Here is a 16,972-nt window from a genome sequence, read left to right on the forward strand (position 1 = left end):
AGGTACACAGGAAGGACTGGGTAACTAGGAGTTGCAAACCAAACCCTCATTGTTCACAGAGACACCAAGGCGGCCACTGCTGGGGCGATGGCGGGGGCTGGGGATTATTCCAGGGAAATAAGATTGGTGGCTGCATCAGTAGCTTCCTGTCACTATCACAAAATACCTGGCACCAACAATTTGAGGGAGGAAAAGTTTATTTTGGCTCAAAGTTTCAGAGGTTTCAGCCCTTCTTGCGCAGGTCCTGTAGTGACTACTCATCATGGTGGGGGCACAGCCAAGAGGAGGCTCCCACCTCTTGGTGGCTGGGAAGAGAAAGAGAAGAGCCCCGGTCTCAGTATCCCCTTCAAGGACATGCCCCAGTGACCTAACTTCCTCCCTCTAAGCCCCACCTCCTAAAGCTTCCACCCCTCCCTGTAGCACCACAGGCAAGGGACCCAGCCTTCAACACCAGAGCCCTTGGGGACAAAGACGGCAGGAAGGCAAGATTCCCACCCACCTCCAACCACAGCAGGCTTGTCTTCATTTTGTGTGAAGTTCAAATATAAGTGCTGCTTTAAAAAGGGGGGGCCTGGGGGTGTAGCATGTGCAAGGCCCTGCAAACAGAGAACCCACTCCTGGTCAGCTTCTGTCTGCCTTCACAATATTCTTCAGCTGAAATAATTGTAATTAGGAAGGCTATCTCTGGGCCTGGACAGGTGCTGGGACTCAGTGGAAACAGCAGAATGTAAACCACAGGGACAGGCACTGCTCTCCGCTGTGTGAATTCGTGTGCAGGAAGGTCCTGCTGGCGGGTTGGCGGTGGCCGGCTCTGCTCTTTTTCCTTAGGCTTTCTCCATTTGCATTTTTCCTAATCTCGCCTCCTGCTAGTGAAGCATCCACACCTTCCTAGTATTCACAGGGAGCTGCTTCCACTTCAGATTTACTTTCTTTCTTCTTTTCAGACCGTTTTCTTAAGGGCCCTTCTCCCACCTCCCTCCCTGACTGAGCATCCCTCACCTGACATCCAGGCATGTCCTTCCGATGGGCATTTTTAGATTTCCATCCATCATTTTTAGTTGCTGAATTTAGATATGCATAAGAATGTGTACGTATTATATTTGTAAACTGGAGACAAAGAAAAAAATTGGCAAGAGGGTATTTTGGAATTTGTGGGAAGAGGTCTTGGAGTTTTACCAGTGGTCTCAGGGAAAATGCCGCATGGATCTCCAAGAGACTGGTGCAGGTGGCCTCTGAGGCTGCCCAACAGTTCTCTAGAGTGAGCTGCAAGTGTCTGGACTCCCCGTGGAGGACCAGAAACCCATGCCAGCAGGGGCAGCTGCATCCTTTCCTTGGGGCCAGGCAGAGGTTGGGAACTCTGGCATTGGCTTCCTGACCCTCACACCCAAGGGCAGCTGCAGAGGGGGCGGGGGAGTGGGAAAGGTGGGTGTCCCCCACGGACCAGTTCACAGCACATCCTGCAGCGTGGGACCCCCTAAGAGCTGTGGAGGGCAGGGTGTGGGCCGAGCTGGCAGAGATGGTAGAACAGGGTCTGAGTTCAGAGACCCCAGCTGAGAGGAGCACAGCATGAGCACTGTGGCCACCTGCGAGGGAGAAAATGTCCCACCTGTGCAGAACTCATGGGAAGTCAGAAATTCAGATATAGGTGAAATTGGTCTTAAATTTGATAACTTTTTTTCTTAATTCTTTAAGTGCATGAACAGAACAGAACATCTGGGGGCTGGGTAGGGACTTCAGGGACCCACTTACAACTTCTCTGCCTGGAAGGACATGGTTCTTCTGATAGACTTTCCTCCTCTATTTGGCAGGGTCACACTGGTTCCCAGTCCTCACAAGGATGACTGACACTGATCTTTCTTGGTTCTAGGCCCCTGGGTGCCCCGACTACAGCATCCTCTCCTTCATGGGTGCTTTCCACGGGAGGACCATGGGTAAGGAGGATGGATGTGGTCCCAGGGTGGCATTTACAGTGATGGCAACAGCAACAGCAGTAGCCCCACTGCCTTTGGTCTGGCGCTGGAGATTTACACAATTCTCGTAGATTCCAGACGATTCCCCAAAGAGGGGCACCGTTATGTCCACTTTGCAGATGTAGAAGTTGAGGGTCAGTAAGAGAAGGAACTTGCCAAGGCCATTCGGTGGCAGAGACTGGGATTTAAACCCTTGTGTCTCATCTTTAGAGCTTGTGTGTAATGAGTGGCAAATCATAAAGCACACGTGCATGTGCGTGCACGCAAGCACGCGCGCGCACACACACACACACACACACCCATTTGTGGGCTCTTCAGGATGTTACAAGAGCTGGGATCTGCAGGCCAGAGACTCCCTGGCCATTTCAGGTCTGGGACTGAAATCACGTCCCCTTCAAAGACTGTCGTGCCACTGCCCCAGCCAAGCGTGTGCTCTTCTGTCTCGCTGGGCTCAGGTTGTCTGGCAACCACGCACTCCAAAGCAATTCACAAGATCGACATCCCTTCCTTCGACTGGCCCATCGCGCCGTTCCCGCGGCTGAAATATCCTCTGGAAGAGTTTGTGAAGGAGAACGAGCAAGAGGAGGCGCGCTGCCTGGAGGAGGTACCGCCCCCTCCCTTCTCCTCCCTGCTGCCTGGCCCAGAGGACAGACGCCTCATCTGAGATGAGGGTCGTGGTCCCTAGAAAGGAGGTGGGGACAGAGAGACCTCATGCCTCACGTGTTCCGTGTCCGGAAGGGTGGTGAGACCCTCTTTCTGCCACCACACTCATCCTCCACTTCTGGTACCAGCTTCTCTATCACTCACGCTTCTTTGGGGACAGAACCTGAGGTCACTCCTCATTTTAATAACATGTGAAGCTCATCTGTAGTGACAGTGATCCTATCAGGGCTCTGTGGAGGTGGGATTGGGGAGCACTTGGTGTGCGTGGTCCAAATTGAAATAAAAAATGAAATATACACAGTATTTTAAGGGCTTAATATGAAAAAAATCTCACTAGTAAATTTTAAATATTCATTACATATTGACATAATAGTTTGGATAGATTAAGTTCAGTAAAGTGCTATTAAAATTAATTTCATCTTTTTTTGAGGGGTGAGGATTGAGCCCAGGGGTGCTCTACCACTGAATCACATCCCCAGCCCTATTTTCCTTTTTGTTTTTTATTTTGAGACAGGGTCTTACTATGTTGCTTGGGGACTTGCTAAGTTGCTGAGGCTGGCTTTGAACTTGGGATCCTCCTGCCTCAGCTTCCTGAGCCACTGGGATTACAGGTGTTCGCCATTGTACAAATATCGTGGTTTTTAAAATTAAAAAGACATTAACTTTAACAGCATTTTGTTGAACCTACTATGTCAGTATGTCATTAGTATTTTTAAATGATCAGAGAGACATTTTAACTTTCCACATTGAGTCTGGGACACTGTGTGTATTTTATACTTAGAGCTCAACTCAATTTGGACCAAGCACAATGCCGAGTGTTCCCCTGACCTCACTCCACACTGCCCTGGTGGGGTCGCTGTCTGCAGATGAGCTTCACAACAGTGTTTTAGAGAGGAGCCATCTCAGATTCTGCCAAAAGATGCTCACACCTACGATGAGAGCAACAAGAATGTAAGGGTGACGAGGTGCAGCGGTGGCAGTGGGGCTCTCCCTGCCGGTAGCTTCTCTGAGCCAGCCACAGCTGCCTTGTGGGTCAGGACGGGGCTTCCCAAGTGCAGTCACTTGGCCCAGGGCTCGGCTTGCCTCCCCACCAGCACCAGCGCCAACCTCAGGTCAGATGCATTGCTCCTAAGGGACCCATGCTGGTCCCCAAAGTGGCACAGCACTCTCAGTACCACTCCAAGGGGCTCATGGAGCCCCAGACATCCCTCCATGGACGCAGCTCAGGAGCGTCCCTGAGGCATTGTCACCTTTGCAAGCTGCTGTCACTTTTCCATGGTTTCCAGGTGGAGGACCTGATCGTGAAATATCGGAAAAAGAAGAAGACGGTGGCTGGGGTCATCGTGGAGCCCATCCAGTCCGAGGGTGGAGACAACCACGCCTCGGATGACTTCTTCCGGAAGCTGAGAGACATTGCTAGGAAGGTCAGAGAACATGGCAAGGCCACAGAGGTTTTTGGGTTGGGTTCCAGGAGCAAAGAGTGAGCTCTGGAACCCGTGGAACATCCCGATGCGCAGCAGGGGTCACATCATGGATAGAGGAGGTGGGGGAGTGCTTCTTTAAAATGTTATTGCAAAATCAGCCACCAACCTGCTGCTTTCATTTGGAGCTTTCTCAATAATTAAGCGGCTCCTGGGAAGGCCTCAGCCTCCTCCCTTTCCTTTCTGGAGACCCTCACCCCATCTTTCAGTCAGTTGTAGTCCATACTCGATGGGGCCCCAATGGACAAACTGTTAAGATCCCGTGTCTGTTTTAACGGGTTGTGCGTGTATGACTCACACGTCAACTAGTGAGTCCGCAGATAAATGCTGCAAGTCGTGAGCTGGTTTAGACACAGTACCGTGTTAGCAATGGGCATGGCGATAGGCAGAACGTGGAAAGTGAGTGTAGGAGGTGACGTCCCCTCCCCACTGAGGACACATTTACTCCTGCCAGGGTCAATCCCGGGACTAGGGCCAAACCAAACAGGCTTGATGCAGCTCTCAGGCCCCTGCTGACCCAGCTGGGCAGTCTCAGGACATGCGCAGCCCTCAGCACAGCGCAGGCTGGAGCTGCTCCTCTGCTGGAGGGTTTGGCTTTGATTTTCAAAGCCCAAGAACGTTGGTTTGCTCTGCAGCTGAGCCAGCAGGAGCTGTGGCTGGGTTGTGGGTTCAATGGCAGGTCACTGTGCAGGGTGGGGGCCGCCGGCCTCGCCAGGTGTTGATTTCTCCCTCCTGTCTCCTGTCTGGGGCAGCACGGCTGTGCCTTCTTGGTGGATGAGGTCCAGACGGGAGGAGGCTGCACAGGCAAGTTCTGGGCCCACGAGCACTGGGGCCTGGATGACCCTGCAGACGTGATGACCTTCAGCAAGAAGATGATGACTGGGGGCTTCTTCCACAAGGAGGAGTTCAGGCCCAGCGCGGTGAGTGGGCCCGGCAGGCCGCAGGCGAGGGCCTGCCATCCCCAGAACCAGGCCTCTCACACAGGACTCGGGGCACCTGGTATGTCCCTGAGGTGTTGGAAGACCCCGCTTGTCACTTTAGTCGATGGTCATGGTTACCCCAGCTCCAGCTCCTCTGCAAGCCCATCTGCACAGCCGTCCACTGTCCGTCTTCAGACTTTCTCAGTAAGATCAGTAAGATCTGCTACGGCAGACGGAAGCAGTGCTGTGTGCGGAGCACTTCACAGGTTCTCTTAGTCCTCACAACAGTCTAACCCATGGGTGTTATTGTTATTCCCATTTTACTAATGGGGAAACAGGCACAGAGAAGTAAGTTGTCCAAGGTCACACGGCCTGTAAGTGACAAAGCCAGGATTCAAATGCCCCAAACCACTACAGTATACTGCTGTGTGTACATACCGGTGAGTGTGCAACATCGGGCCCGGAATCCTCCTCCCATCATTCCTACCCTCGAGGTCACTGTGATCTGAAATGGCTGCTGGAACTCCAGGAGTCAGACCTCAGTTCTAGGCAGTGGGAAAGGAAAGAAGGGATGGAAAGGAGCCCCTTCCTGTCTTCAGAAGCCTGAGAAATCCCTCAGGACGCTTCCACACTCCAGAAGGCCAGGTCACCCGGCCAGTCCTCAAGACACAGAGGCCGGGAAGTGTGTGCTTCCATTGGCCACAGCCCTGCCTATTCCCTGAACGGCTGAGGGTGGGTGAAGTGGGGGACCTATCAGGGGCAGAGTGCCCACAGCCCAGTCAGCTCCCCCTCCTTAGCTGCATTTGCCATGGGCAAGATCCTCCCCTCTCAGAACCTCAGCTCCCTGCCCTGTGAAGTGAGGGTCACAGGCAAGTCATGCACCCCAGGCTGAGGTTTCGCTCAACAACACACCTCATGTATCGTGGTGGCCCCCAAGATCGCACCACCTATGACCTAGCAGCGTCTCCACTGCCTTAGTTTGTGTATGCTCACTCTGTGATGTCCTCACGGTCACAAAACCACCCGGGGACGCATCTCTTGATACTCAGTGCAAACCCCGAGTGGAGGCCCCACCGTCCTGACCTCCCCAGGCCTGAGGCATCTCCAGGGAGCCGGCATCTCGGTCTCCCCACAGTGCGCATGCCTGAAGGGCGGACTTGGGAGGACTCTGGGGGAACAGGGCTGCTACCCTCCTGGCCTTTGGCAGGTGTCCTCTGGAGAAGAAGGTGTGTCAGAGGTGGGGGCCCTGCAGGGAGTGGCCACGTGAGCCCTCCTGACACTCCACCTCCTTCCAGCCTTACCGGATCTTCAACACCTGGCTGGGGGACCCGTCTAAGAACTTGTTGCTGGCCGAGGTCATCAATGTCATCAAGCGGGAGGACCTGCTGGATAACGCGGCCCGTGCCGGGAAGGCCCTGCTCACAGGGCTGCTGGACCTCCAGGTACCTACTCAGACCCACCATCCAGGCGCCTGCACCCCCAGGGCTGCAGCCGGACCCTCACATGGCACTGCACCTGCTGTTCAGAGGTCCTGAGCGGGCCATGCTGCTCCAGGCTCCCCACAGAGAACGCACCCCCCTACTCCTCCGCACCGCCCCTCTCCCCCGCTCCTGACTCCTGCTCACCCTCTGATGTGATCTCAGACATCCCTCCTTGGAGAGGCTGGCGCACACTCCCTCCTGCCCCACACTCCCTCCTGCCCCACAGCGTGCTCCTCATTCCCTCTTCTGTTCTGCCTTCTGCATATTCTCAAGCTTAGCAGGCCTGTCCACCGTGATCTGCAGCCAGCTGTAGGTAATGTTAAATGTTCTAGAAGCCACATGAAAAGTAGATAGGAGGAAGTAAAATTAATTTTAAGAATATATTTTGCTTCACACATTATATCAAAAAGATTATCAATTCAACAGGTCATCAATATAGAAAACAAACAATGTGCTATTTCAGATTATTTTTCTCATACTAAGCTTTTAAAATCTGGTATATATTTTAAACTTAGAGCATATTTCAGTTTGGACTCATCACGTTTCAGCAGCCATTAGGAAGGACAGCTCTGCATTAGAGCTTTTTGTCCAACACACACAAGTGCCCTCTCCTAGACTCAGGGTCAAGGTGGGAAGTGGCTGGAAGAGAACCAGTGTTCTCAGGACCAGCCAGAAGAACGCAGGAGTGGGAAGGAGAGGTGCCTTTCTCTGGGTGGCTGATCTCAAAGGGTCCCTCCCCTGGTATTTGAAACATCCAGCCAGCAGTGACATGAGCAGAAGCTCACTAAGGTGGTGATAGTGATGATGATAGTGGTAATGGTGATGGTATGGTGATAATGTTGGTGATAATAGTGATGGTGGTGAAGGCGATGGTGATGGTGATGATGTTGGTGATACTGGTGTGGTAATGGTAGTGAAAGTGATGGTATGTTTGGTATATTGACAGTGGTATGATGGTGATGGTGGTGGCGATGGTAGTGACGCTGATGGTCTGTGTTCTTTGCCGATGTTTACCTCTCTGTCATGATAAGGACCTAATGATGATAACTTCTGTTTATTGAGAACTTGGTATGCCAGATCTTGTGTTAAAGGCTTTATCTCATTTAATGTTTAGAATAGAGTTATCCTATTTAATGAGGAAAAGACAGGACCAACATTAAATTTAAGTCTCAGAAATCCAAGGTCCAGAACTTGGATTTGGATACAAGAGGAGTCAGGGGCTCCAGCTCCATCCCCATGCAGGGTGGCCAGATTTAGCAAATTACATTAGAAGATGTCCAGTTGTTTGAGAAACAGCAACTGATTTTCTCTTTTTTTTAGCAGAAGCATATCCCAGGCATGCAATAGTTAGGATACATTTATACTTTATAAAATTGTTTGTTGTTTACCTGAAATTCAAATTTAGTTTGACATCCTATGTTTTACTTGAAAACCTTAACTCAGAATGACTTGAGATTAGGAAAATATAACTATCCTTATTTTCTGGATGAGAAGATGGAGGTTTGGGGAGATGTGTCCTTTGCCCAGGCCCAGGCAGCAGTGAGGGAGCCAAGCTTTAAAGCCAGGTCTGCCTGACTGTGAAGACTCTAAAGGGGTTAGTTTCGCTAAGGAGATAGCTGAGACCCCCAGTGGGTGTGTTCTGGATGGATTCCTCTTGAACTGAGTTAGAATTTAAACTGAGGGTGGCAGAGGGGCAGGGAAAGAGGGAAATCATCCAAACAGGGCTGAACCTTTCCTGCTAAGAGCCTCAACACTGGGAAATGGCATGGGCAGAAGTGACAGGTGACACTTACTGCCTCAGGAGGCATCTGGGCCCTGCTCGGGGTCATCTTAGTCAATTGTGGGACATCATGTTGGGTCCAGACCAGACAGGGATCTTGGTGTCCTGGGGCTGCCCCTTGTCCTGAGCTGAGTTCCCTTCCCGAAAGGTCCACGTGGACCCAAGGCTGCCCTCCTCATGAGACATCATCATGGGGCAGCTTGCAGACTCTGGAGATAAAAAGGGACAGGCAGAGCACATGGCCTGGTGGGGACGTGAATGGGAACACAAAGAAAAGGCACCAGGAGAGAAAAGACAGAGAAGTTCAGAACAGTCCACGATGACCCCAAATAGGCCAGTGGGACAGAGAACAACCGGACAGGCCGTCAGACCTGAGGTCTCGGTGCTGCACAGGGGAATGGAGAGAAGCATTGTCCTCCTGACCCTCCAGCCTCCCCAGTGAAAGCAAGCCCAGGTGAAGATGCGCCAAAAGTGTTCTGGGGAACTCCCTGGCATCCTGCTTTTGAGAACCTGCATGGGGGCTAATTTAGAGGGGTGGGAGGGGTTCTGGGTCCCTGTTGGAATCTCAGAAAGCTATAGGCAAGGAGTTGAGATTATAGGAATGCCCTAAAATAATTAGGGGGAATGGGTGACTAAGAGGGAGAGGCCTACGCAGATGCACACGTGCAGACCACAGGCCATCAGAGCCCGGCCTGGAGCAGGGGCTGTCGTTCCTGCTGCCCTGCACTCATTCAGTCGATAGCCATTAAGAGAGTGTGTGTGTGTCACAAGGGCCCTAAGTTATGTCCAAATGGAACAGACCTGGATCCCTGCCTCCCAAGAAACTGCTTGCTGGTGTGGGAGGGGGTTCCATCGCCACCAGAGCACGACTGGGTCTGCAGTTTCCACCAGGGACCTGTTGTGAGAGAAGAGCTGCTTCAGCAATGCCCCTCCCAGTGCCTGAGAGGATTCAGGGTTACCTAGGCCTCACCCGTTGCCCTGCATGTGGACAGTGTAGAGCAGGGAGGGATGGACCCTCTGGTCCAGGGCCTTTGTGTCTCCCAGATGGCTGAAAACTGGGTGGCTTAAAATAAGAATTTATTCTCACACGGTCCTGGAAGGGTTTGTTCCTGCAGGAGGTTCCGCCTCGCCCAGCTTCTGGGGGCTGCTGGTCCTTGGCTCGTGCATGTGTCCTCCAGTCTCTGCTTCCACCATCCCCTGGCCTCCTCCCCACTGTGCTTGTGTCCAAATGCCCATCTTATCCGTTGTGACACCTGTCATTGGATCGAACCCACCTCTGTCCAGTAGGACTCATACTAACTACCTCTGCAAAGTCCCTATTCCGAACAAGGTCATTTGCACAGGTTCCAAATGGTGCGACCAGGCACCATTCAACCCAGTGCCTCTCCCAACCCCAAAGCCTTCAATGAGAAGGAGCATTCCTTCTAGAAGGAATAGTAGCTTCTAGAATAGCTAATAATAGAGATGTCTAACATATAAAGAGCACCTACTAAGTGCCAGGCCCTGGGCATAGGACTTGGCACATAAACCCTATCCCATTAAAATCTTTGCACAGGTTATTAGGGTCAGTGGCATTTGCACCTTTGGTTTACAGAAGAGGAATCAGGTGTGGGCCACTTAGATGATCCACCCAAGGTTACACGATGTGAAGGACACAGCTGAGTTCTAAAACCAGGCCTGGATGTCTCCAGAACCAGAGCTCTTAACCCAACAGTGATCCTACCAGTCCAGCAGAGCCCCAAGGACTGGACCAGGAGAGGCATCTGAGAAAGCACAGCCATGGAGCCCAGCTGGTGCCCAGGAGATGGCTTTGACACCCTCTTTGTCACCCCATTGCAGGCCCGGTACCCCCAGTACATCAGCAGGGTGAGAGGACGAGGCACCTTTTGCTCCTTCGACACTCCAGATGAATCCATAAGGAACAAACTCATTTTAATTGCCAGAAACAAAGGTAAGGAGACCCAGAATGGACATTTGAGTTTCATCAATGTCCAGAGTCCTTCCTTCAGGGAGGTGCAATCTCACAGGGAGGGGAGCAGTAAGCACAGCATTTTGTAATCTACTACGATTACAAATCCTGGGGAAGGGGAAAGGGTGAGATGGAGGGGTGGAGAGATCAGGTGGGGAAATAGTGGGGGCCAGAAGTCAGCAAAAGCTGCTTTAAGGAGGTGGCATTTTACCCCGGCCTTGAAAAAGGAACAGGGTTTGGCCAGGTGGGGAAGGAGAGGAAGAACATCCTGGGCAAGGAAAGCATGCAGGCACACCTGAGGCAGGTGGAGCTAACAGGTGGAGAAGCAGAAAGAGCGGAGGGAGGTGGGGACAGACAGGGATTGGCGGAGTGCAGCAGGGGTGGGATGCAGGCCCACATCAGGCTCCAGATGCCAGACTCCAGGAGCTCAGGGAAGCCTCAGAATTGTTTTAAGTGGGCGAGGGGGGATTATGATGTGATCAGAGCACCTACTATGTGTCAGGTACAAAGTCATATCTTTTTCTCATGCCTTCTTGTGGAATCCCTGCAGCCCTGCAAGGCAGGGATAATCGGCCTCCTTTTTAAAATGAGAAAACCAGGGGCTGGGGGATCGGGTCCTTGTCTAGTATGTGCAGCCCCTGGTTCCCTCCCCAATGGGGAAGGGGAGGTGGGAGCAAGCCCCGCTGCAGATGGAAAGCTGCCCTTGAGCACCAGCCAGAGAGTCCCTCCGCCAGGACAGCTCATGCCTGCATGGCCTGAGTTTTCTTCCCCAGCACATAACGAGCCTCTGGAGGGCAAGGAAAGCAGGCATTCAGAATCAGGTGGCGGGAAAGAAGCAGAGGAGGGCTGAGGTGGGTGGGGGAATGGACGGGCAGGTCAGGAGGGAGCCTGGCCAGGAGGACCATATGGTGGGTGAGCGTCACTGTCCTCCCAGCCCTCCTGGCACACCCACCGGGGCCCCCTGCCTAACCACCTCCTGCCTCTTCCCCCAGGTGTGGTGTTGGGGGGCTGCGGCGACAAGTCCATCCGTTTCCGTCCCACACTGGTCTTCAGGGATCACCATGCTCACCTGTTCCTCAATATTTTCAGCGACATCTTAGCAGATTTCAAGTAGAAAAGCCATTTCCACTACACTCAGAGAAGCCCGATCTCAACAGTTGTCAATTGATTAGTTTGCCTAATTCATGTTTCCACTTAAAAGCGTCAGAGGCGAATGCATAAACTGAAGGGTTATTTGTGGAGAGGGGATGTTTTGGTGGTTGTGGGAGAGGGGAAGGGAGTACGGGGCTGGCTTTGATTTTCCTCCTAGCAGAGCCAATGGTACCAGTTGGTTTCAGCCCAGAATTTCTGGTGGAGTCCTGCACATGGTCTTGGAGAGGGCCATGTGGGTCCTGGCCATATTTCAGCCCACCCAACCCTGACAATTTCTTTAGAAGCCAGTCAAGGGAGTCCCACCTGCTCCTGAGGCTGGTGGCCAGGGCTCTTGGGTTCCAGGCTATCTCAAATGCCCTGTCCTATAATCAAAGATGGCTGGCTTCCCCTCACCCTATGCAACAAACACGCTTTCCCTTCCTTCCCCAGCACCTGGAGCTCTGAACACCCCATGCATGATTCCGTGCCGGACTGGATGGTTCCCAGGAACCAACAAAGCAGGCACAGGAGGACTGAGCTTGGGGAAGGGGGACCTCTGGCCCCTGAGACTAGGACCTCTCCTCTCAGTGCTCCTGGGGTCCTCTAAACTCTCAGTTCCACCCATGATGGGCCTCTGTCCTTGGAGGATCTCTAGGCAGATCGAGGATGGTTCTTACTGACACCCTCTATCCCCACACCATCCTCCCTGTTGTATGTGCAGCCTAAAGTGTGACCTGAGCATGCAGGGGACACACAAGAGCTGGAAGGTCAGAAGCACGAGTCTGTCCACCCAGGAGCACAAGCCCAGAACCACTTCATCCCATCTCCCGGGGCCCCTTGAGGTCTGACCCTTGACCCTCCCTCCTGGGAGGCTCCTTCTCAGCTTTCATTCATCTGCCTTCACTCTGCTTCTGAGCAGAGCTGACCCATCGGCGGGAGCCACTGCTGGACTAGCTTTCTTCTTGAGGGAAGTGTTGTGAATTAGACACCAGAGCCCTGCACATGAAAAGCAACCTGTTGGTTGCTTCCTTATACTTGCCCCTGAACTCCGCTTTGCCTGAGATGCTGGAGCTGGAGATCACAGGTAGATGATTCTTATGTGGCTGAGCAGGTTGTGGACAAGGCCCAGCATCTCTGCCAGAGGCGAGACCTTCTCGGAACTTATCTGACCTCAGATGCTCCTAAAAAGAGCCCTTGAGAATCCTGTAGCCTCAAGGCATAGTCCACTGGGTAGACAGAGAGTCTGGCTTGTATTCTGTGACCAGAGGGAAACCTCTGCGCCTCTGGTGCCTTGGTGGACTGTTTTGGAAGATGGACGTGTCAAGATTCCCAATTCAGCATTTTGTCCTTTTAATAACTAATCATCCAAAGATTCAGCTCCCACTCTTCCTCATGCTTGATCATCAGCCTTTTTTGTTGAGATGAAATGTTAACAGAGCTGGACGGATCCACAAGTCCTGGGTCACTTTGCATTCCTGCAGTCTGCAGCAAATCGGCTGCTTTTCCTAAGGAGTTTTACTACGTCTGAGGTCATGTTTGCCCTGCTAACTACGTGAGGAGGCATGCCTCCCTCTCACCCATTTGTATGCTTTTTTTAATACATCAATCTTCACTCACTCATCAAACTATCATGAAATACCTGTGCCACCCCAGGCCCTGTGCTAAGCATCTGGAAGACACATGGGAAATAAAATGTGGTCCCTGCTCTCAAAGGACTCACTATCCATGGGGAACAACCGACTCTAAAACCAAATATATCAGAATGGCAAGTGCAATGACAGAGATGCATGAGGAGCACAGTAAGTCAGAGGGAGGACCCCAATCTGCCTGAAGTGTAGAGGAACTTTCAAGGAGAAAGAAACGTTTGAGCAGGACTTTGCAGAATGAGCAAGTTCACCAAGCAGACAGGGCACGGAAGAACGTTCCAGAAAGGGAACGGCATACAGAAGTTCACAGTCTCATTCCTTTAACTGGGGAGCCAGATTCCACAGGCAATATCCCAAGGTTCAAGCCTTACTTAACAAACAAGAAAAATGCAAACCCAACCATGATGCATATATGGGATTATGTTTGCTTTCTCCTGAGAACTTTAGCACCGGGTGCAAATATTCAATAAGATTCTTGGAGTCCTGAGGATTCTAAGCCTGGGAACACTGGGAAACTTGGCTCTCTTCATTGGAGGGCATGGCTCCAGTATTCTGTTCTCTCCCCACGGGGCACTGACGGAGGAATGAGATCATTTTATCTGGAAAGTCATTTCTGAACTTATCATTCACTCCTTACCAAGGGAAGTTACTTGTAAAGTGTTTAAGCCATTTACCAAGTCCTTGTCAACTTGGGGCATGATGAGCTCCTGAGATGTCCTCTTTTGTGGGGTGGGGGTGAGCTAGAGGAAATCCAAGGAAAAGAATTTTTGGCAGAGCTCAAGATGGCAGAAACTGAGAAGAGTCTGGAGAAGACACTGTAAGCCAATGGACAGCTGCTGTCCAGGGCAGAGCCCAGGAGGAAGTGCTTCTGTGGGGGTCTGGAGATGAACCCATCACCCATTAGTACCATCAAGTCTGGTGAATGTCTCTAGCCTGTCTTGTCACTTTTACAGAAAACCAAGTCCAGTACTAGCAAGTCTTAGCACATCCTCCCTTTTATTATAAATGGGTGTTTTTTTATAATTTTTACTGACTCTCAGTAACCATGCAAAATTGTGCTCCACATTAACATATCTATATATCTATCCTATCTCTATATATCAGCTCATGGTAGAAACCATAGCTAGGGAGCATCGCAGACTTATGCATACAAAGTGATCTTGTTTACAGTATTCTGTTGACAGTGCCAATAAATGATAAGGAAATTAACATGCCACAATGTAACTGATGACCACATGCACAATTCCATGAATTAAATGTTTCCTGTGTTGATCAGTATTCTTAAATTAAAAAAAAATTTATAATGGGAACAACAGCGTGAACGTGGACTTTCTGAGTTAGAAATGGTTTTGTTACATAATTATTTGATAAGCACTTAGGAAGCACCTATCGTACACCCGGTAGAGACGTCTTGGGGAAGCCCTACCTGCGTAAGCCACCCTGGGCTCAGAAGTGCTGTAAGGCCATCTTCGCTGCATTCATATCATGTGACAGAGATGTCAGGGTGGATGAGGCACCACCCTTCTCTCAGCCCACGTTCTGGCGGGAAAGGTCATGACCACCTAGTGTAGGGACGAGACAGACACTGCATGCTGCAGATGCACAAGGCTACCTCCAAGGTGAAGGGGTGCTCCAGCAATGGGGGACGTTTCAGAGGAAGATTACAGCCAGACAGAGGCAGGAAGGCAAGGGCCGGACTGGCGGCTCTGAGATCCTTATCGCTAGATCACAAACAGGGAGACAAGATGAGGCTGTGACCAGGTCAAGCAAGAAGGCAGGGCTCAGTCTCCTGGGACCTTCTCTGCCATGCTGAGCAATATGAGCCTTCCATGTGGGACATGTGGCCAAAGGTCTGGAGCAGGGAGTCATCCAGGGCATGTTTTAGAAAGACTCCTGAGGGTTCTCCACAAGGAACAGGGAGTCCCGAGAGCAGTTAGGAAGCTGGCCTGTGGCCTGGAGAGGAGACAGCGAGACAGGTTGGAGAAGAAAGAAAAGCAAAGGCCAAACAGGACAGTCATTCTCAACACCAGATGTATTAGGATTCACCCTAAAGAGTTTTTTAAAAAATCCTAAAATCACTCCAAACCAAGTTAGATTCCCTGGTGGTTGACAATGGAATAAACTAGGAGCAGAAGCAATAGGGGAAGGCACAGGGACGCTTTGAGACACTGTGGAAATGGTCAGCTCTCTGACCCCTCTGGTGTCCTGAGCTGGAGCCACCTCTGTCCGAGCAGCAGCTGTGGTTCTCAAGGTCCTTATTTTCCTTAACTGTAAAATGTACTGTTTGGATCACATCTTTCCAGGGTCCTTCCAAATTGGACATCCAACAAATCTATGAACCATTTAGCCTGGAAGGCAGTATTTACCATAAGACGTACTTTTAAACAATAATCCCGGTAAATAGTGCTGATCGTCATTTTGAACATTCACGGCAAGCCTCCTTTTCTGATGGTGCTTTAAAATTCTCACAATGAAACGACAAGGTGTTTATTTTGTAGACCTACGTTTAAGACAAGGAAACCGAAGCTAGGCGCGCCTGCCCAAAACCTTGCCACTTGGAGGCCAGGATGTGATCTATACAACCTGTGAAAGAAAGATCACTGTGGACCCCTGCATGCAGCTGATGAAGGACTGGCTGAGGATGGGACTGTCGAGCACTCAGGGCGCTTTCCTTCAGCCAGCCTGGCTTTGCTACCAGGGATTGATTCCAGGGGCGCTTACCACTAAGCCACATCCCCAGCCTCTGTTTTTTATTTTGAGTGGGGTCTCAGTAAGTTTCTTAGGGCCTCCCTATGTTGCTGAGGCTGTCCTCAAACTTGTGATCCTCCTGCCTCTGCTTCCTGAGTTGCTGGGATTATAGGTGTGCGCCACCCAAATAGGCAGTCCTTGAAAGTCAACAAGAACTGGTCAGCATTAGTGTGAGCTCCAAAATGCACATTTCTAAGGCAGCTGGATTAAAGATACCAGAACTTCAAGATCAAATACACTTTTAAAATAGGTCAATGTTTTCTATATTCTGTCCCTCCCTCCCCTCTGGTGAGGCAGGACAGGTCGGTAGAATGACCCAGCTCTGCTACTTTCTACCTGGGTGACACAGAGCAAGGCACTTTACCTCTCTGAGCCTCGCCTGCCAAATGTGGGTGATTATAGTAAATACTAATATTTCCTGAGCACTTCCCTGGCCTAACCACCAATATTTTCAGTGCTTTTCCTATAGTAGGTCATTTAGTCCTCCCAGTGATATACTGTTATTATCTTCACTTCACAAATGAAGAAACCAAGGCACAAAGTGCGGTTATACAACTGGTCCAAGGTCCCAGCAGGGCTGAGATTCAAACAGAGAAGAAACTCAGCTTCAGAAGCCTTGTGCTTTGCCCTGCATTCTATCTCCTCCCTGGGGTTCTCCAACTCAAACGGCTACTGGCAAAATTAAATAAAATCATGGAAAAATCATCAGCACACAGTAGGTGCTTACCATTCCTTTTGATGCTGCTTCTTCATGAATAGCTGAGTGTATCTCACATAGGACACTACCAACCTCATAGAGCAGCATTTCTACTCGTAAATATTACATCTATTTCCCAACACAGGTACAGACCTGATGCTGGAATACTCCAACTGTAGATCAGTAAAAAGAATATTTTGTCCCTCCAGTTGGTACCAACATGGCCAGATGGTATCAGCCCTGCCTGATTAGTTCTAATCAGGCAAGATTCTATGGTTGTAAGCCACAGGATCAAAACAAGGCCATAAAAGTTGGACTCTGCCTGGGGCTTGATTGGACCCTGTTGCTTTCCATTAAGGAAGTCATGAAACAGCAGCTGGAGGCAAGTGCCAACTGGAGTGATTGGGCAGTCACCCAGGCTGTCCCCTGCGAGGAGCAGTGCCCATTGATCCATCTGGAAGCGCATTCAACATGGAGACTGAATGA

General features: G+C 51.0%; 1 protein-coding gene across 1 annotated transcript in view; it reads left to right on the forward strand.

Moving 5' to 3' along the window:
- Positions 1 to 14,265, forward strand: part of Abat (4-aminobutyrate aminotransferase) — a 76,749-nt gene extending 62,484 nt beyond the window's left edge. Inside the window, exons 10-16 of the mRNA XM_046445119.2 lie at positions 1,868 to 1,931; positions 2,426 to 2,574; positions 3,920 to 4,057; positions 4,867 to 5,034; positions 6,330 to 6,476; positions 10,135 to 10,246; positions 11,257 to 14,265. Coding sequence (XP_046301075.1) covers positions 1,868 to 1,931; positions 2,426 to 2,574; positions 3,920 to 4,057; positions 4,867 to 5,034; positions 6,330 to 6,476; positions 10,135 to 10,246; positions 11,257 to 11,378 — 900 coding nt within the window. The 3' untranslated portion in view covers positions 11,379 to 14,265. The remainder of the gene's footprint in view (positions 1 to 1,867; positions 1,932 to 2,425; positions 2,575 to 3,919; positions 4,058 to 4,866; positions 5,035 to 6,329; positions 6,477 to 10,134; positions 10,247 to 11,256) is intronic.
- The last annotated feature ends 2,707 nt before the right edge of the window (positions 14,266 to 16,972 follow it).

Source organism: Marmota monax, unplaced genomic scaffold, assembly GCF_021218885.2.
Source record: "Marmota monax isolate L192 unplaced genomic scaffold, Marmota_monax_Labrador192_F-V1.1 WCK01_AAM20220418_F8-fsc00035, whole genome shotgun sequence".
Classification (NCBI taxonomy): domain Eukaryota; kingdom Metazoa; phylum Chordata; class Mammalia; order Rodentia; family Sciuridae; genus Marmota; species Marmota monax.